The following is a 20,291-nucleotide window of genomic DNA, read 5'->3' on the forward strand; positions in this document are numbered from 1 at the left end:
GAGACAGAGTGCCCAAACTGCAACCCCAAAACCACTTATTTATCGCAAAGTGCCAACATGGCAATTTAACCTGAATCGGTGCATATTCTGCAGTAGCTGTCACTACTCTGACTCCTATTTAGCCTGGTTACCATATTGCATTGTATCTGGGGAATTTGTGTGAAGTCTAGGCAAGCTCTCTCAGTGTTTGCATTGAAAGAGAAGATGCATATCGATCATTTTGCCGTTCATTAAACCAACAATTACCCATTCTCAGAACCGTTGTTTGCCTTCATTAAGGTAAGTGTAGTTAATATGTTTTGACATCACCACCACGAGACTGGGTTTGTTTTCTCTATGAGCTACTCATCTTCTCTGTTAGGATAAAATACTTGTTTCTGCAGCAGCCGGAGCAGGTTTTAGAAAAAATAAATTCCAACAGTGTTTTCCCTGCTCCCTCGCCCAGCCCCGACCAGCCGCTACACAGGATGTCCGGCATGGCCCTGGGTGCATCCTCACCCGCTACACTTGGTTGTGGTTCAGCTTGGTGAAGAAGTACGCCAGCAAGTGGGAGGCAATCATGGCACGGTGGGGCCCGGAGCCCTGGTGCTGGGTGAGGGGCGATGAGCATGGGGTGGAGGCAGCCCTACCTGGCTACCCAGCACTGGAACAAAGTGGCTTCTTGAGGCTCGCCAGTGATACCATCCACCCCTGCCAGCTCCTGCATGACGCGCCCTGCCCGGAGCCTCCCATTGGCACTGGGCAAGAGGAGGAGGAAGGCGGCTGCTCGGCTGCCCCATTTGAGCCGAGGATTCTATGCACCGCCTGTGCCTTCTGCCGGCTCTGTGCTGGGGCGATGGCGCGTGTGCCCACAGAGAGGGCTTTGAGTGCCCCCTCTGGCACACATGCCATAGGTTCACCACCACTGTCCTAGGTTGCATTTGTTACATTGTGTTGAGCTAGGAAGTCATTTTGGGCTGAACTCAAGAATGCTTTGCCTGGTCCTCAGGCTTACAAAGATGACTCCACAGCAGGAATCTCTGAACTTTGTTGCATTGCAGTACCTGGGAAAATAAACCCCGAAGTTCTTCGCGAGAGTCAGGAAAGAGCTTTATTATTATTCAAGAAAAGCAAGGAAAGGGTGATTCGGTTCTAGTGGGTTCACCTGGAGGAAATGGAATCACTAACTTGGGGGAGAGAAATTGTCCTTTTTGCCACATGGAAGCTGGGCATTGTCTATCGCATGAGCCACTAATGCTGGGCATGCACTCCAGCTGGCAGTGCCCACAGTGTAACACCATTGCCACTGAATCAGTTCTTCACACAGCGCCGCCTGTCTGCCCCCAAGGAGAAGCCTTGCTGGCAGTGGCAATGGAAAGAGCCAGGCTCATTGTGGCAGATGTGATCACACGGGGCTGGTCTTTCTCTGCACTCATTTACATCTGAAAAACAGAAGGAAGAGACATATTTCACCCAGCGGGAGGAGCAGATACCAGCGGGGATTTCAACAGAGTGCCCAGCATCAAGGAAAACCAGCTCCTTGGAGCCTACTCCTTGCAGCTGAAAAAATGAAAAAATGATGCCTGCAGCAAACGGTTACTCTAGTTCCTAATGCAAGAGGTAGTCGCTGACCCAGCTCTTCCACAGTTTTGTGCCATGGAACACCCCAGAGGGACCTAGAAGAGGACATGCTATGACAATGCCTGCCACCATGGAAGGTCTGGTGGCTCATTGCTTGCAGACTTTTTGGAGCACCAGCTGCTGGCCTGCTCAGCGGATACTGGCTACTATTTAAAACAACAAAATAACAAAATGTATATACTGCTTGATTGTAATAAAAGCTTGCAGAGGTTTACAAAAAAAATTAAAATATTAATAAAAGACAGCTTAAAAACTTACCCAGGCACTTGTTGGCATCTTGGGGATCAGTCTTGAAGCCAGGGTGGCAGTGGCAGGAATGCCCACCCTGTGTGTTGACACAGACGTGGGTGCAGTTATGCAGACCATAGGTGCACTCATTTATGTCTGGGCAGAGAGGAAGGATCATAGTGAGCGCAGCAGTGGTTAAGTGTTCCTGTTCACACATGTGTCTCCAACCTCACGAGGAAACCTCATGGGCACCTCTCAGACAGCTATTCCCACTGGGGAAAACATGGTTAGATTCCCATTCCTGAAACCCTCAAGGTCAGCCTTGTAAAAACGTGCCCCAAATTCCCATGACCATCACCACCCCCAAATTGCTGGGGTGGGGGTGAAAACCTGGCCAGGGCAACTAATTATGCAGACCTCAATGGGGCAGCAAGCCTTTGTGACAGGTGGCTCAGGTGGCACCCTATATTTAGCCATTTAGCAGGTTAGTGAAGCCTCTAAAGAGATCCAGAGGAAAGCCATTTTGCACCCAGTGGACAGTGAAGCAAGTTTTATCAAGAGCATGAACTGTGCTCCATTTCCAAGGAGATGATCTGAGAGACTATCCAGGCATCAGTGCTTAGCATGGGAAAGTAGTGTTTCCCCATGTCCACTACTGTACTCTGGTGTGGGGAAAGCTTGCAATGATAGGCTGCTGATTCTTTTTCCCCTCCAGAGGGCACCAGTGTCCTATCTGATTGTTGCCATCTGGATATGCAGCAAAGAAGCAAGAAAAGGCTTGGTCACTCCTTCAGGCTGTGCTCTCGGACTTATCTGACCAAGTGACACGTCTACTTTTTAATTGATCAATGGAAGCTCTATGGAACCATAGCCCAGATGCCCAGAGTATGTGACCTTCGCAGCACAGCAAGGGGGTGATGCGGCAGATTGGGATTCTAGCCTCTATTCCAGCTGTAGGTATCTCAGTGCCCCTGCTAGGTCAGGTGTACGGAAAGCAAGAGCCCCTCAAGAGTTCAGTTCCCTAGAACTAGGCAAGGCACACAATCCAGACACATAGCTCATGCAGGCACATGTGTATTTAGGTAATACACATTTGAGCACATGGCAAAGAATGATACGGCCAACACTTATCAGCACCCTTGTGTGGCACACCAACGTTCACTCACATTTCTGGTTCATTCAGGCACACACTTGTGAACATGTGACTCACACGGCATATATGTGCACATCGTATTGCCACTGTTTATCCCCTGAGGTCTGCTTCCAATCAAACTATCATGGAATCTACATGCATTTCTGCTTCTCCATCAGCAGCATAGTGGTATGTCAATTCTCTCTCTCTCTCTCTTTCTAAATTTTAGACATATCTGAGGACTTACCTTTCTAAGAAATATGGTCATATAAATCAGCAGCAAAGACCCCTGAGGGTTTAAAATGGGGCCGGAAGCACAGGATCATGGAGCTGGAAGGCACCTAATGGGCTATCAAATGGCCAATGTCTCCAATCTGGACTGGAACCTGTGCTCTCCCAAGATGAGCTGTTCAGAATCTGGAGCCCCACATCAAACCAATGCCTTCAAGTTACAAGAAAGAAGAAAACTTTCTGACAGTCAGTGCTGTTCGACAGTGGAACAGTCTCCCTCGGGAGGTGGTGGACTCTCCTTTTAAAAGCAGAGGTTGGATGGTCATCTGTCACGGATGCTTTGGCTGAGATTCCTGCATTGCAGGGGGTTGGACTAGATGACCCTTGGGTTCCTTCCAACTCTACCATTCTATGATTCTGTGATTCTTCCCACTCTCTAGACACACTGTAAATAAAGATGTCCCAGATTCAAATTATCCCTGAACAATTGCGTCCGGCCTTTTTAGCTTCCTGCACAAGATGTATTTCAAACTCGGTCTTTAGGGCATGTAAACCCATACCTAGTGCAGAAGACCGGATGCGGGATTTTTTAATCAGCCATGATGTGGAGCGCTTGCTGCCCTGCCTCCCCTCTGCTTCTTACTTACTACGTTTCTTGTGTTAGTTTCACTGATAACAGTGATGGGGAAGGTCAAGGATAGGAAGAGACTAGGGTGGGATAGAATCAATAGTTATGTACACCCCCCCCCGCAAAATTGCCCTGTGGACTCACAACTGAATGAGTCCTCAGCAGAAATGCAACATGGACCTTAGCACGCAGCGCATGGATAAAAGGGAAGCTGTTCTGACCCTCCTGAAATGCAGCAAATAAATGATGTGCTGTAGCAATGGTGCTTTCTCTTGGCGACACCAGACTTTGAGGCTTGTTGTTCTTTGAGGCTTAGTCTGGCCAGATAGATCAGCTCCTTCTGTACAGGTGAAACGGTTGCAAAGAAAAAGCAGTTCTGCTTTTCAAGAGGACAAAGGCTTCACAGCAGTGCAAGGCCAACTGAATTTCCCATCAGGAAGATGTGGGTCCTGGTGACAATGCCAGAGATGTGACTGGACTTCAGGCAAACAAATAAAAGCTTCAAGAAACAGAATCCTCTAGAGGCAAGCCCCAAGAGGTCAAGATATCTTGGATTTGATTCTACATCATATTGGAGAGAGGATTGTTTAAGCTGAAGAACTGCAAAAGCTCTGCATTCCAGAGGACAGAAGTAGACCTAAGAGAACTTTGGCAATGGAACTAATCATGTCCAGTGGGGATTGGGCCCTCCTTTCCTAGACATGTTCTAAGTCAGGCATCCCCAAACTGTGGCCCTCCAGATGTTTTGGCCTACAACTCCCATGATCCCTAGCTAACAGGACCAGGGGTCAGGGATGATGGGAATTGTAATCCAAAACATCTGGAGGGCGGAAATTTGGGGATGCCTGTTCTAAGCAGAGGCTGAAAGGCTGACTGTTGGGATTTGGGGTTTAATTTTGATGTAATTTTGGATTTCCTGCATCAAGTAAGGCGTGGGGATTCTGCTAAACTGCAGCTCCCATCAGCCGCAGAAAGCATGGCCAATGACTAGATATGATGGGAATTGTAGTTAAGCAGAGAGCAATCCACAGGCTTCCCACATTTGAAGACGGCCTACAAGACCCCTTCCAGTCCTAGGATTCTATGAGCAAAAATAGCAAAGGGATCTGTTCTCTCCACAAGAAGCATATTTAGCCTGCAAATGAGACAAAGATGTATGGAATGAAATTCTGAAACTGTATCTCTAGAAGCAGGAAGAGTAATGTCATTAGTCAAAAGAGAGCCAGATAAACTTATGAAGGGTGTTGAATGAGAAGCATCATTTTAGGTTTCAGGAATAGTCAAATGTGGTCAGGAAATAATTAACCGTCCCCAAAAGGTGTGGGTTTCTTTTCTTTCCTTAATAACAAAAAGAAAATCACTTACTCATTGGTAGTGATGAATGAACTTTGCAGTTAGGTTTGGAATTGAGCTGGGTAGGGAATGGGGAGCAGGAATGAACTATCCCACCCCTAATTCAGAAAATAGTAAAGAGGGAAGTTGAACTCAGTTCCAAGCCTGTTTCAGACACACTTGTGCCCCAAAATGACAAGATCCAAAAATTTATCCAAACCCTCACAATGGCAACCCATATCCATTCACCTGTCTATGCCCTCTCAAGCCCCTTGTTCCTCTGCATATATCTTTGCTGCTCCTCCAACAGCACGGAAAGGGAGAGGGGTCTCTTTCTCCCCTTCCCTCTCTACTGTCTGCATGCTGCTTTGGTTCTGTGTTAGACACAAGATGTACTGGGAAATGTAGTTCCCCAGAACTATCGGCATAGATTACTGGAGAGTTACACTTTCCAGTACTTCTCGCATCTGGCACACAGCATGCCAACTGTCCTCTCCCTTTGACTGCTGAAGCACACACACAAGCAAACAAAAGCATGGAAATGAAGGAGCAATGGTGGATGGGAGGCAGGAACACAGGACGTTTTTAGTCCTTCTCTGGCTTGGATTTTAATCTGAACCAATGAAGAACTTCAGGGCTTCTAGTTCTTGCAATATATTTTAACATAAGCTCATCCAGATTTGTAGTCCAAGGATAATGGTTTGATCCTTCACAAGGGTTTGCGAAGGTATCTTCTACCAAGTCAGGTTGATTGGTACCTACATGGATTTCTGCCTTTTCTCTTTCCCCCCTCCTGGTTTGTGGCGCAAATCACTTGCCTGAGCCTTCTAGGCTTCCTTTACTGAATGCTTTTTGTAGCAACCATGTTTTTCAGTGTGTCTAAGGCAGGAGCACAATAACTTGAGAACGGGAAATGCACAGCCATCAACACAAAGGAGAAATCATGGCCAATCAAGACACCCTGGGTAATGCCCATTTTTATTCATTTTATTTACATATGCACTGCATATTTACAAACATGCATATCCCCTTCACAGTTATGGTGTTCATAGTATAATAGGCATTGGCCATGCTGGAAACCTGTTTTCCATGTGACGCCCTTACCTTTGCCTTGTAACAATCTTTGGTATGGAGCGCTTTGCTCACTTCTGTTGTGTGCATGTTATGCATTAGAATAATCTAAAAAAAAAAACAGTTGTTGTTGGATTACAGCTCCCATCACCCCTGACTATTGGGCCAGTAGGACTCCAATAACATCTGGAGGACCACAGATTCTGCAATCGTGATCAAAATGGCAAGGGATCAAAGATTTTGGTTGAGCTGTTTGCATAGGGAAGAAGTCCACCACAGCTCAAACAACTGAGCTACTAAATAGCAGAATGGCATGGCCTTGGCTGGGAGACAAATGGTCAACATGCAGTTGTCTTACAAGTTGAAGCCTCCTCGTGTGTAGCCAAAGTCCTGTGCAAATGCCTGCAGTCATTTGCCCTGCGGCTGTTATGGCTACCCATCTCCCTGAAGCTTCACATGTGTCTCTCACAAAAGGAAATTGGCACACAGCTTGGCACCACCTCATTCTTGGCCTACGTTGATCTTCTGAATATAAGTTGTGGCCCCGCATTCCCACCCATACCCCCAAGTATAGCTGCAAGCAGGTGCTTATAGACAGTGTAGAGTTTATTGGGTGGAGTGAGCGGAGAGACCGGGTGGGTTTAAACTTCAGACACACACTGGTAAGACAAGGTCAAGGTGAATCCCGGTCCAGTCGGGCTGGGGGAGCAGGAGGAGGAAGAGGGAAGGGAAGCAATCATGTCACAGGCCAAACCAGCAGGCACAGGGTAACTGTTATCAGTTTTAACCAAGCAAGCAACTACCAGCGGGAGCCGCCATCTTGGTTAAAGGCAAGCTCCTAGGAAGATGGCAGCCACTCTGAGGAGACAAAGCATTGGTGGGGCCTCTGCCCTGTCTTGTTTTCTCAGAAAACATGCAAGGGGTGTGACACTAGTGAGAGAGTGTCGTCCGGCGGGCTGCGTAGTGCCCTTTGCAAAGATGCCTGCCCCCACCTCAGTCCATGTTCCCAGGGGCCCCCATGAGAAGACTGGATGAGAGAGATTGGAGGGGAGGAGTACAGGGGAAGCCACTTCCATCTATAAAGGCCGCTATTTGTCCTTTATTGGCAAGGCTTAAAGTGCATAGGAGTGAAAGCAGAGTCCGAGGCAAAGTGGAAGAAGAGGGGCAGAGGGCAAGATGGGGCTCAGCCAGCTCCCCGAGGAAGGGTATCCACCAAAGAAGGCCACTTGAGCTGCACAGAGAGGGAAACAGAAAGAGAGACAGAGAGAAGGAAAGAGAAAGACAAGGCAAGAGTTAGTGGCGGTTGGCAAAGAGGAAGGTCTTCAGGGGCTGAACCAAATGTTTGCTGCCTGACAAGGGCCTGGTAACCCTACCTACCATTGAACATACAGAGGAAAGCAACAGGTGTGTGTGTGTGTGTATGGGAAGTAAGCACCCATTTTCACACTTCCCTGCAAACTGCACTCTTTGCCCACTGCTTTGCAGCTGTTCGGCAACTATTATGCTTTTCCAGACCCATGCCAGGTGCCAGGTGTCTCATTTGGCCCAAAGGTATACTTTACCGCTTCTCCTCCTTTGCTCAGGCATCCGAACATGGCATACAAAGCAGGCGCTACAGTGCCCCCCCACCCCACGCCATCTTCTCATTGGTCAACGTACAGAGATCATGATTCCAAGCTCAGGCCCTCACTGGCTTCACTGCTTTCCCTTGCTCCTTCCCTTCTTGGCATTATGAAATAAAGAAAACCCAGCCTCAGGTAAACTTTTCACCGCTCGGGTGGCTTCAAGGGAGGGCTCAGCCCCTGTGGGGAGTGCCTCTCTCTCTCCCCCCCCCCCGCTCTGCCAAAGCCACCACTCACCAACGCAAGCTGTGCCGTCCTCGTTGGGCTCAAAGCCGCGGTTGCAGCGCTTGTTGCTGCGGCAACGGTACCCGCCATATGTGTTGATGCAGATGGGCCTGCCCCTGGGGCAGACAAAGGGGAATTCTGCACACTCATCCATATCTGAGGAAAGGGGGCAGAGGGCGGGTGGAGGGAGGGAGGGAGGGGGGTAAAGAGAGAGAAAGAGAGAGTGATGGAGGCCCAGGACAGGACAGAATCTAACAGCAGCCTCTTAACACCACGGTTGGGCTGTTGCTTTATCCCCAGGGACTACAGCTGTGCGGCTGTAGACAGCTGCCACAAAGAGCCCGCCTCGTGCCCCATTGAGCCCGGTTGTGGGTAGAGGAAATTGCACCCAAGCACCATTCACATCTGCCCCTTCCAGGTGACTCACCAACACACCGGCCGTTCTCATGCTGAGAGAAGCCTTGGCCACACTGCGGGGGAAAGAGAGAAATGTGTTATCCATGTGCTGCATAATTGCCTCCCAGCCTCGGCTCCCTCTCTACCTTGCCTCCTCCAAGATGCTATTTCCAGGAAATCGGGGAGTCTGTGTGCCTGCCTCAGACCATATAGCAGCTAATGTGGTAGCTCTCAGTCCTTAAGTCTCTTTTTGTTATCATCTCAGTTCTGAAAAGGTATACGGAAAGTTTCCGCTCAACACTTTAAAACAGCAGGGGAACCTAGGTTGGGCTTTCACAGCTGCCAGGAGATGAGATGAGTTGCCCAATCATTCCCCAAGGTCTCAATTTCCTTGTGCGCCTATTTCTTCACCTCCAAGTGTTTTGCAATGGGCAAATTCACTGTCCTGCAATCTGGGCAGCAAAGAAGGAAAGGGTCAGTTGCGTGCTGTTCTAGACCTCCTAAGATCTGTGATGAAGGGGGATGACATATTTTGCTGCAACTCCACGTCTCTCCAGTATTTATAACAGTTCTGTGTAGCAGTGGGAGTAATGCTACAACCAGACTACCCAAACCCAGACTCTGTGATTCACATATAGAACCTGTTGGACCCGTAGCCTTCCCACTTCACATTCAGAGCCGATTCCTCAAAAAAGAAAATGGGGCATCCTTTGCAAGTGATTTCCTATAATGCACAGTAAAGGACCCACATCAGATTTCTGGATAGTGGGTTTCTATGGGAGGATGGGCAGCAGCAAGTCTTGTTCATTTCCATGGTGTAGATGCAGGTCCTATTAAAGGTAAAGGGACCCCTGACCATTAGGTCCAGTCGTGACCGACTCTGGAGTTGCGGTGCTCATCTTGCATTATTGGCCGAGGGAGCCGGCGTATAGCTTCCAGGTCATGTGGCCAGCATGACAAAGCCGCTTCTGGCAAACCAGAGCAGCACACGGAAACGCCGTTTACCTTCCCGCTGTAGTGGTACCTATTTATCTACTAGCACTTTGACATGCTTTCGAACTTTGCAACTCAGCATTCACCTAACAGAGAGGTTATCTAACCTACATAGCTTGCACTTGTCTGGTTCCCCATCCACCTGAACATGACTGGTCCAACTATCTGATGATGGTGTACAAATTCATATCCAGACCTTTAGTCAAACCAAGTGAATATTCAGGTTCTCTTTGCAAACTTCAGCAGCCTTTATTGGTCAACTTGACAGATGGCAGCAGAGGAACCAGAGCAGGGGAAGGACAAAGTCTGCTCTGGACCACTTCACTAGGAATAACTCCAGCAATTCCTGCCGCAGCCAGAGCTGAAGAAGTCGTGTTGCAGAACTTTTTGGCACGGACTGTCCAGCCATTCTGTGCCTCCTGCTGCTGCAACTCTAGTGTTGAAATTCACTGAGCTGACGGAAGCACATTTTGTAGAAACGTCATTTCAGTTATTATCTGTCTAGCACACCAAGGCCCCTTCAGCTGGTTTACAGCCTCCCTGACCAGTTGAACTGTTGCTGCCACAAATCAGGGAGCTCCAAAACAGACCACTGAAAGGGAACAGACTCAAATAACTGATGTTATTAGTGGCATTTGTATGCCACCCCATAACACAGGATTAGGAAATTAGCCCATCTGATCAGCCTGAAGGAGTCCTCTAATCAAAGGTCTGCTTGGTCCAAGTCCAGTTTAAAAATAAGGAACTCTAAGAAGGGAAAGTGAGCAGGGGCCCTGAACCTGTAGCTAATGTTTAAACAGCAGCCAGAGCAGATACACAGGTCACCTGGCCAGAGTCTTTCCACCTGTATTTCTGTTTAAATGATAGCAATTGTTTTTCAGTTTGCATCTATATGTATAACTTGACGTTTGCAAATTTCATGCCAACTTGTGTCCTCTTTTTTGGGGGGGGTATGTGAAAGTGGACACCCTCCTGGGAAGGCTGTTGCCTGACTGGGCAAGTAACCACCAACTCTGTCCCTTCAAAGAAAAGGACATTTGAAAGAGAGAGGAAACCTTGCCCAATAGTAGCCTGTGAGCTTGTCCTTTTCTTTCGATCCCCAAAAGTAACTTCTTCTGCAAATCTAGGGCCCCCTCCAACTACTTGGAAGTCACTGTCTTAATTTTGGGTGGCCCCATTTTGCTTGACAGGCACTCAACCACCACAGTTCACTCTTAAGAAGGAAGAAGAGGCCCCTACAAAAAAATATTGCAGTGCATCTTCTTTCAGCATACTATAAGTCACAAGCAGCTAAAGCAAGTCACTCTCTCCCATTTTTTGTTTTTTTATAGATGATACTCTGCGAACTGCAAATCTTAGGGACCAGTGAACACACTCAGCCTTCACTTTCTTTTCAGAGACAGGGAATTGCCCTCTTTTGATATTTTATTTTTAGATTTATTTATTTGCACTTCTGCTAATCTCAGGATTCCCCTTTGCCTGCTGAGACACCCTCAGTGGCTCTTTTGATGTCCGTTTCTTTCAACAAGGGGGCACTGAGTTTGGTATTGGAGGGAGTCATTACTATGAGGATTCTTGACATGCCTTGTGCAGGAAACACAGCTTAGGTTTGCAATTTGCCTTTCTAAGGGGACAAAAATAATACCTCTGTCAGCACAGAGCCTCCACCAGAATTTTGCATGGCCCTTTTTCTCAGTGAGATGAGAAAACGGAAAAATGTTTCAAAGAGGAAAGGGTGAAATTGAGGAGGGATCCATTCTAAGTAACATGAACATGGCTGGCAAAGGCAGGGCTCACCTCCAGAGGAAGAATGGTAAGAGGTGATCCCGGAGTGTCCCGGGGATAGGGGATCTCCAGCACGGAATTGATCTCGCTGCTTGCTATCGACCGGCTGATCACCCGGCCATCTGGCCAAGTCACCTCCAGGCTGGTAGGCTCATCCTGTCCTACAGGGAAGAAAAGCAAGGAAGGGTTGAACCCGGGAGAGATAAACAAACAAACAAAAAACCTGCAGCCCACCCAGGGACCCGAATTGCTCCGGAGAACCATCTTCCTCCTATGCAGTGGTCTGTACTTTCATTTCCCTCTTCCCCCTTTCAACCATTTCTTCCTGCAGAGATGAAAGAACTTGGGATTTGATGAGGCTCATGTCCTTCCATCAAGCACTCTGAGCTAACACCAGCATGGCTCTTGGGCACAAGGCCAGCTGTGAGCAGGGATGTGGGGCATTGTGGGGCGCGGGCAACTCTGACTTTCCGTGCCACTTGGCTTCTCAACTCACAGCGTGGTCTAACCCGGCCAGGCCCCACTAAGCTGGGCCACCTCAGGGCTGTGGAAGAGTAATGAGGTGTGGAGACATGCCGTCCCTTCTGCAGGAACAGCTGGAGGGGGCAGGCAGGGGCCTCGCTGCAACGCACGTTCGCTCTGCTTTAAGCTCCTGCCACTTGCTTTTTAAATAAGGAAAGGAAGCAGACTTTCCAAATGTTTTGAAGGGCTGCACACTGGGGACAGGTAGGTTTCACCAAATCTACACTGTTTTTCAGCAACATTAGCAGACTTGGGAGAAGTCAAAGATGGGGCATTATGCCTAGAGGCAGAGGTTTCAGACTGAAGGTTGTTAGAGGAAGGACAGATACAAATGTCTGCATAGCTTGCAATGTATTCTTGGTAGCGCAGGGCAGGTATTATCAGGGACGAGGGGACCCAGGAAGCTCAGAAGCATCATTGGATGGACAGGACGAGAAGAGACCTGGGAGGGCACACACCTCGCTCAGGTTCCAAGCCCTGCTTCCAACTCCTCCACACTCACCCAAGCCAAAATGGGCAACAGGCTCCATCTCGCACAAGTACCCAGACCCTCCGTCAATGATACGCAGATGGGCACCACTCTGACGTGTGAAGAGCACCACCTTGGCACCGCGGGCAAATGCCCCAAAGCGCGTACGTGGGATCACTCGCAGCCAGTTGTTGCCAGCGCCCTGTGGAGATGGACAGACAGATTCAGCCGAGGAATGAGCAGGCATGAAACGGAGGAAGGAGTGGACCATGCTTGCTCAGATGTGAGCTGGGATCTGAGTGCATTGTGAGGAGCACCTCTCAGCACCCACCTCGTTGACCTTGAAGACTGAGAGCGGCTGTGCCATGGACTCTCCATGTGACAGGATCAGGTCCAGCCTCCCATCGCCATCAAAATCCACCACTGCCCCCCCTGGAACGACACAATGTCCATAAGCAAAGGTCTTGTTTAGCTCCCATAGGAAGATATTCCCCTTCCACAAGCATGGCTGGAATAAGAAAAAGTAGGAGTCTCAAGGAATAGGACACTGACCATCCGTGTGCCTCTTCACCCCAGAAACTGCTTCGGTTCCTGGTGCCAAATGCTTTGTAAATGGCAACACCATTTCTGCGAATGTTACTCAAGATTTCAGCATCTTGGTGGTGGGTGGGAATTCCACACAGCCATCCTCTGGATCTTAATTTAATTGTCATGAAGTAAGATTCTGGCCTGGCTTGGTTTCACCTTTTAGTGGGGTAGGAGTCATCTTCTTGATGGAGGCACACTTTAATTATTTTTATGGGTTATGATATGCTATGAATTCTTACTGTTTGGTAAGAATCATAAAGTTCTGATCTTTTCATGGGGCACCGAAGCCCCCAGCTCTGCCAACCCTCCCCTGTCTCTTTTGAGTGCCTGCTGTCTCTGCAGTGAGGAGATGCTCCCTGCATCCATCCCTATGCTGATGATCCCTTCTTCAGATGTTGGTGTAAGTCAGGCACCCCCAAACTGCGGGCCCCCCTAGCTAACAGGACCAGTGGTCAGGGATGCTGGGAATTGTAGTCCAAAACATCTGGAGGGCCGAAGTTTGGGAATGTCTGGTGTAAGTTCTTTGGGACACAAGAAGTGTGTGACTTTTAAAGGAACTGCTAAAGGTTAAGCCAAAAGCCAGGCAATCAGACCTCTGGATTCTTCCTGGCAGAAGAGGCAAGGAGGGTTCACCACTAGGGGAAATCTGAGTGGCGGCATGAGAGAGAATCTTGACTGTGGTGACACCACAATTTTGGAACGCCTTTTCTCAGCAGGTGCACCTGGCACCAACTCTGCTGTCATTCCAGCACCAAGCTAAAGCCCACCTGTTTACCTGCCAACCACTTCAGTGATACGTATGTACAGTGGTACCTTGGGTTACAGACACTTCAGGTTACAGACACTTCAGGTTAAGTCTCCACTAACCCAGAAATAGTACCTCGGGTTAAGAACTTTGCTTCAGGATGAGAACAGAAATCGTGCGGCGGCAGCAGGAGGCCCCCATTAGCTAAAGTGGTACCTCAGGTGAAGAACAGTTTCAGGTTAAGAACGGACCTCCAGAACGAATTAAGTTCTTAACCAGAGGTACCACTGTAATGGTTATGCTGGGCTTGAAGCAGATTATCTGTTCTTGCTGCTGCCTGCTTTGCTGGTCTTATTAGATATTTATTCTGTTTTATTTTTGGTTGTTTAGATATCGTTTTTTGTGCCTGGGTATTTATATGCAGGGTGGAATATAAATATGAATTTTGGAACAAGCCCCCACCCCAGGCTGTCTGGTGGTTAGAGTAACCCCTCTGTTCACTAAGCCCACTCCTGCTAAGCGAAGCCACATGATCATGTTCCACAAGAGACGTTGTGGAGACCCACCTGTGCCACGCCCCTCGGGTTCCACAGCATCGCCAGGGTTCAGTTCCTCGATGGCCGGGTCAGCATGCTCTCGGCGAACCACCCTGTGGCAGAAGGGGAGTATGCCAGTGCAGAGAAGATGATCTTCCCTCCCGCAAAAGGGCCCATCATGGGAGTCAAGCCACTACTCCTGAGTAGGCACCACCCTTTGCCCACACACTCTCTTGCCAAATCCTTATCTTCCCAGAAAGGGGCCCTGCCCACTCGCATAGCAACAGGTTTCTGCACGGACTGCCCAGATTTGCCACATGCTGCTGCTATCACTTTATTAGCCTGAGAAATGTAAGCGGCTCTGTTTAACGAGCCATTGATTGCCTACAATTAATGGGAACCGTGCATAAGTGCTAATTAGTGAAAGCCAGAACCTCCAGGGATGTGGTCTAGGCGGAACAGAACTGCTGTATTAGTAGCGGTGGAGGAAGGAGCTCAGTCACAGCTCTGTCGGCTGACTGGAGGGAGGGCAGAGCAGGATAGGACACGCCCTCCTGTGGGTTACGGCAGTGGGGGAACTAAAAGGCGCTAGATTCTGGATGCAGAATCCAGCCCTCCCTCCTCCCTCACCCCATATTCTCAAGTTCTGCATGCAGGACTTCCTAAAGGACGCAGTGGGTTCACCGCAGACCCTGGTGCGGGGGTTGCCCTCCCTGCAGTGCCCGGCAGCCTGGTAAGATGGGGAGCCCACTGCCCCAGCCTCTGGTGGCCATGTGGCTCTCACCCACCGGAAGAGGCGGTTGGCGGATGAGCCGCGATAGGCGATGTTGTTGAAGAAGACCTCCAACTCCTGGTCATTGTCAAAGTCAGCAGCGATGACGGTGCGGACGGGTGATGGCATGGACAGTTTGGGCGTGGCAATGTCCTGGGGGAAGGACGGGGGTTAGTGGGGCAGGGCTTGGGCTGGAGCAGGGCCAAGAGGAAGCTCAGGTCTAAGGAGGGGAGGGGTCAGGCGGCAGGAGGCATTGTGGCTGGCAGGGCCAGAATACATGGGAGCTGCGGAGTGGGGAGAGAAGCAGAGCTGGAGGAGATGGGGACAGCGCAGAGACTGCAGTCTCTTGCAAGGCAGCAGCTGGGGAAGGAACCAAGGAGAGGAAAAGGCTGCCTGGTCGACACGGCAGGAATAAGCAACGGTGCGGAGCCGCGGGTCTAAAATACGAGGCAACCCTTTAAAAACAAGGAACATCTGGCGGCCCAGCTGGGGGCAAAGGCAGCAGTCTCCTTGGTGATCTGCAGTTCTGCTCAGGCTTTCCAGAATGCGTGGGGGGGGGGAAATAAAGCACAGAGGGAGCCCCGAGTGGCGGTGGCAGTGGGGATCCCTGCCTGCTCCAGCCCAGCCTTCGCACATTGAGCAGGAAGGTTTGAAGGGGAAAGGTTCGCATATTCAGCTGGGCGCACTTGGAAGTGTGCCCGCAACTGGGAACTCTCGATTGCACAACGTTCCTGATCCTAAGCACATCCAGCTGAACACACAAAGAAATCCTCCTCCAGAACCTCAGGAGTCAATGCACAAAAGCTGGCAAGTGTTTGTGGAGCTGCGGGGGGGGGGGGGTTGGGGGAGCGGAGCTAGGAGCTAGGCCCACATGGCCTTGCATAAAAACACACACCCCACACACTGTATCTATCCCCAACACCAAGCCGTTCACTGAATGCCCAGGTAAGGCTTTTCGGTTCCACTCTTTCTTAGGCACTTCAAGGACTGGACTCTCCCTCCCTGATCCCACCACTTCCCTGCTCACAGCCCAGGCCTTTCACCATTTTGGGACCTCCCTCTTTCACATGACACTTACTCGGAAGCGGCCACCTGCGCTCATCTGCAGGTAGAGCCGGTGAGGTCCATTCCAGTTACCGTAGATCAGATCCACTTTGCCGTCGCGGTTGAAGTCGGCCAGTGCCACGCCGCGGCCGTGCTGGTAGGGGTCATCCAGGCCTGTGGAAGGCGGCAGAGGAAGTCAGCAGGGCTAAGAGTGCCCTGAAGGCAAAAGGACGCTGTGGACTCAACTGAGCCTTCCCTTCTGCTGATGCCGGGCTCAGAGGTTGAGCAGCTTAGAGGTTAACAGGCAGCTCTTGCCCCAAGTGGCTCAAATTCAGCCTGTCAAGGGAGAGCAGAGGATGGGACAGTGGGAAGCAGGCTACAGGGGGCAGAGGATGGCTGGCGGAGCAGGCAGCCCACAGGCAGGGGCCAGAGGACCTCTGCAGATTCCTATGGACACCTAACCCATCCTTCCTGCCTCTCCCTGCAGCCCCCCCCCCTTTACAGCGAGCCGGGGAGGGAGGGAGGGGGACGGATGGACAGGAGCCATGGCTCCCAAGAGGGCGCAGCTTTGCCAGCGCCCCAGCAAAGCGGCATGGGGGGGATGACAAAAAATTCTGCACTGGGTACCACCTGGGCTTGCTACGTCTCTGCCCCCTACTCCTATCCTCTTGCTGACAAGGAAGGAGTGTTTCTAAAGGGAATAGGTGTCATCAGCAGCACCACGGTGATGGATGCCACCCTGACACCTCGTTAAACTCCAGTGATCAGCCAGACGCTCAATTACTGGTGGTGGCTGAGCCCTCAGGCACTCGCCATCAGACACACACCAGCAGGCAAGGAGAGGGACAGGGAAATGGCAGGACCCCGCCAGGATGAAAGAGGGCCAAGCAGCTGCTCTGGTGAGTTCTGCCCCACAGCTAATGGCTTCCTATGACGCCCTCACCCTTGCCACACACTCACCAGCAGAGGGCGCTACGTCTATGAAGGTACCGTCACCCTGGTTCTTGAAGAGGAAGTTGGCTCCGTTCTCGTTGTCGCAAAATATGTCGGAGGCTGCTTCACTCAGGATGGGCCCCACAGCCAAGCCCCGGCCCCCTGGGAAGAGGAACAGTGGAAACCACAAGACAGCACAATATGGGCATTACAGGTGGGACAGGTTCCCGTTGAGATGTTTCAAAACCATCAAGCCATCCACTGCTTGGTTGGCTCTCCTGCTCCCTCACACCTCTTCCCACAATTATTGAACTTCACTTGGATGTTGGGGTTCAGTCTTCACCAGCAATGGTCACCCCCACAATTTTTACAAAAATAGTTAGCCGCAGTTCACTGCCATAGAGACTGAGAGCAAGACAAAAATGGCAAACAGCTCAGCAACACTTCCCCGTTGCCATGACTGAAGGTGCCTGCCTTCCACCCCTCCTAAGGCTCCTCCTCTCCCGGATGTTTCCTAGGCAGCCTCAAACTGTGTCTGTGCACCACTGGTCTCTGTTCCGCCCTCCATATTATCCTGCACATTCTTGGGGAGTAGGGGGGATGGGAGCTTGTCGCAGCTGGAGAGGGAAACTCCTGGGGTGCTTCAGTAGTCCCTTGACCTCTGCTTCAGCCTCGGAGTCTGAACTGCTGCCTGTCACAGGTTCCTCCTGCTCACTAAACCCTGTTGTCCCTTCAGTATCTAGCACCTCCTCCCAATTTCCCCCCTCTGACCTCACCTCAGTGTCCCAACACCAATGCCCTGGGCTCTGATCCTTCCCTCCCTGGGATTTCCAATGGGGGTGGTGGTTCCCCAGCTGGTGTCTTCCACCACTCTTCACCATCCAGCCAGGACCTGACACCTCCCTATACTGGAGGCTTGGGCTTAGTTGGCCAAACATGGCTTTTGACTGCTATTTTAGTTTTCCTAATAGCCGGGATCTGTGTGTTTTTCCAACAATAGAACATCTGAGGCATTGTGGGGAAACAAAAGGGTGGACGTACGTGGCTGTTGCTAGAGGAGCTCTGTCACTCTTCGTAATGCCCAGCCACGTATAGGAACATAGGAAGCTACCTTATACTAGGCCAAACCACAGGCCCATCTAGCTCAGTATTTAGAGTCATAGAATCAAAGAATGGTATAGTTGGAAGGGACCACAAGGGCCATCTAGTCCAACCCCCTGCAATGCAGGAATCTCTTGCCCAACACTGGGTTCAAACCCACAACTCTGAGATTAAGAGCCTCGTGCTCTACCAACTGAGTTCAGATAGGAAACTCTTTTCCCTTCCTGAAGATGCCGGGGGCTGGATCTAGAACTTTCTGCATGCAAAGCAGAGGCTCTACCATTGAGCTACAGCCTTTCCCCTTATGCTGGGCTGGCTCTTGAGAGAACAATCCTCTGCCCTCATACCTGTGAATTTGTTGACTCCGGCATCTGCTGCCACATCATTCAGTGCCACAATGCCATTCTCCAGGTCGCTGGCAGCTGTGTCCATCTCGATGAGGGCATGGGGCCCAACTCTCATACTGGCATAGTTAGCTATGTAGATGGAGTAGCGGCCAGAGCCCTGTAGGAAGGGACGTGGGGGCAGGTGAGAGGCCTGAGTCTTCACTGGACTTGGCCCCTCTCTTCCCAGCACGAGGGCAGACGCAGAGGGTGCCGCACCCAGGGCCCTGACAGGGATGAGTCTATAAAGGTAAAGCCAGTCACAGGCGCCTGAGCATAAGCGGCGTAGTCCAGCCATGGGCTCCCAAACAGGGGGATACCATCCTTCATGCTGCCCTGTTTTGCCTCAGACATCTCTGCCAACCACTCCCTGTCGTCCCCGTCCCCCCAATTGTTTCCCTCATGGCACCCTGATTTAGCAATAATCGTTTGAAAATAAGCCACGCAAGGCAGAGGGAGAAGAAAGCGCAGGTGACAGGGGCATAAATCACCTAGACAGGCTGTGTTTATCAGCAGCACGGCACCCGCCTGGCATGGCAGTCCCTGATGGGAGTCCTGACAGCTGTGAGGGGAGGGGAGGGGGAGGCAGAGCTCGGCCTTGAGAAGTTGGGTGGAGAGCAGGCCCCTCTAAGCCCATGTCCTCCCCCTCTCCATACAACTGCACTGGTGCATCTTCGCTCCCAGCTGGCGCCACCCACAGCCCTGAAATCACAGCCTCAAGCCAGCCCATCCCAACCTGTTCCACACACTCACCGTCCTGTCCACGCACGCCACTGAGCGCCCAGCAAACCAGCTTGCCACACCCCGGTTCACCTCATCACTCAAGATGTCCTCCCAGCGCCCGTTCCGAAACTTGAACAGTTTGTCTGTATAGGTAGCTACACCTGGGAAGGAGAGATAAGGTATCAAGACGTTTCAGGGTCTCCTGGCCAGGTGCTGAATCAGCTCTCCCTTTCTCGCCTTCTCTCCCAAGACAGGAAATCAGTCTGAGTTGTGCGTGACTTTCTCTGGAGCCCTAACCGTGTAATTATGTGAAAGGGCCCTCCCTAATTGATGCTCCAGACGATCTGTTTGTTCAGCATTCATCCTGATTTGCTTGCACAAATCTTGCCTGGTTAGACTATGCATTCGTTCTGATTTGTTTATGGGGAGGTTATATGACAACGGGTCCCTTCAGACTGGTGCTTTTTGTGGGTATATTCTGCAACATGTCACTGATGCAATAATTGTGCATTAGTGGAGGGTTACTGGACCACCCTCAAATCTACTACTTTATGAGCGGTTCTGTGATGCCCATGGAGCACACCATCACCATCGGAAAGGGAACTTATGCTTAGTGCAACAAAAACTGGATAAACACCCACTGACCCCGAACTTCTGTGATATGAAAAGTTGCAGGATTTCAGCAAAATAAAAAAAAAATCCTTCCAGTAGCACCTTAGAGACCAACTATGTTTGTCATTGGTATGAGCTTTCGTGTGCATGCACACTTCTTCAGATACTAAACTACAGAACATGCACCTATTGCAAACAAAGCAGTATGTTTGTCCTGAAACCTTTTCAGGAACGAACAGGCTTGAAAGTGGGATCCTATATAACTGTCCCGACACCATCATGAGCATAAATCATGATGAATATTCAAGAGAAGAGACATCTGGAAGGACCCAATGAACATGCATCCTGATTTGCTTCTGGGGTGTTTACATGTCTTCCCATTAATCATTTGTTCATGCCACACTCTTTAGTGCATTTTGCTGTTACTTTCCAAACCACAAAAAGTCCCCTGCAAGTGGGTTTGTTGAGCTAGGGCAGCAGAGTGCTTTAATCCATTTGAATTGCACAAATCTAAATTGAATTGCTCTTGCAAAATACTGACAGTCTAGAGCAGTGTTTCTCAACCAGTGTGCCTCCAGATGTTTTGGGACTACAACTCCC

At 50.3% G+C, this 20,291-nt stretch overlaps 1 protein-coding gene across 4 annotated transcripts in view; it reads right to left on the bottom strand.

Annotated features, from left to right (window-relative positions):
• Window positions 1-1,067: 1,067 nt before the first annotated feature.
• The window catches only part of CRTAC1 (cartilage acidic protein 1), a 37,377-nt gene continuing 18,153 nt past the window's right edge, over window positions 1,068-20,291 (bottom strand). For 2 of the 4 annotated variants that reach the window (XM_035132743.3, XM_035132744.3), the window contains exons 4-16: window positions 19,110-19,240; window positions 18,321-18,477; window positions 16,900-17,034; window positions 15,974-16,113; window positions 14,912-15,048; window positions 14,154-14,236; window positions 12,586-12,686; window positions 12,288-12,456; window positions 11,276-11,424; window positions 8,517-8,559; window positions 8,102-8,245; window positions 1,879-2,004; window positions 1,068-1,421 (exon numbers count right to left, since the gene is read on the bottom strand). In XM_035132743.3, the coding sequence (XP_034988634.1) occupies window positions 1,291-1,421; window positions 1,879-2,004; window positions 8,102-8,245; window positions 8,517-8,559; window positions 11,276-11,424; window positions 12,288-12,456; window positions 12,586-12,686; window positions 14,154-14,236; window positions 14,912-15,048; window positions 15,974-16,113; window positions 16,900-17,034; window positions 18,321-18,477; window positions 19,110-19,240 (1,646 nt within the window). In that variant the 3' untranslated portion in view covers window positions 1,068-1,290. Of the gene's footprint in view, window positions 1,422-1,878; window positions 2,005-6,130; window positions 7,474-8,101; window positions 8,246-8,516; window positions 8,560-11,275; window positions 11,425-12,287; window positions 12,457-12,585; window positions 12,687-14,153; window positions 14,237-14,911; window positions 15,049-15,973; window positions 16,114-16,899; window positions 17,035-18,320; window positions 18,478-19,109; window positions 19,241-20,291 lie in introns of those variants that run through there. The other 2 variants (XM_060274678.2, XM_088670656.1) reach the window with 2 other exon arrangements.

Source organism: Zootoca vivipara, chromosome 5 (assembly GCF_965207765.1).
Source record: "Zootoca vivipara chromosome 5, rZooViv2.hap1.1, whole genome shotgun sequence".
In the NCBI taxonomy this organism is placed as follows: domain Eukaryota; kingdom Metazoa; phylum Chordata; class Lepidosauria; order Squamata; family Lacertidae; genus Zootoca; species Zootoca vivipara.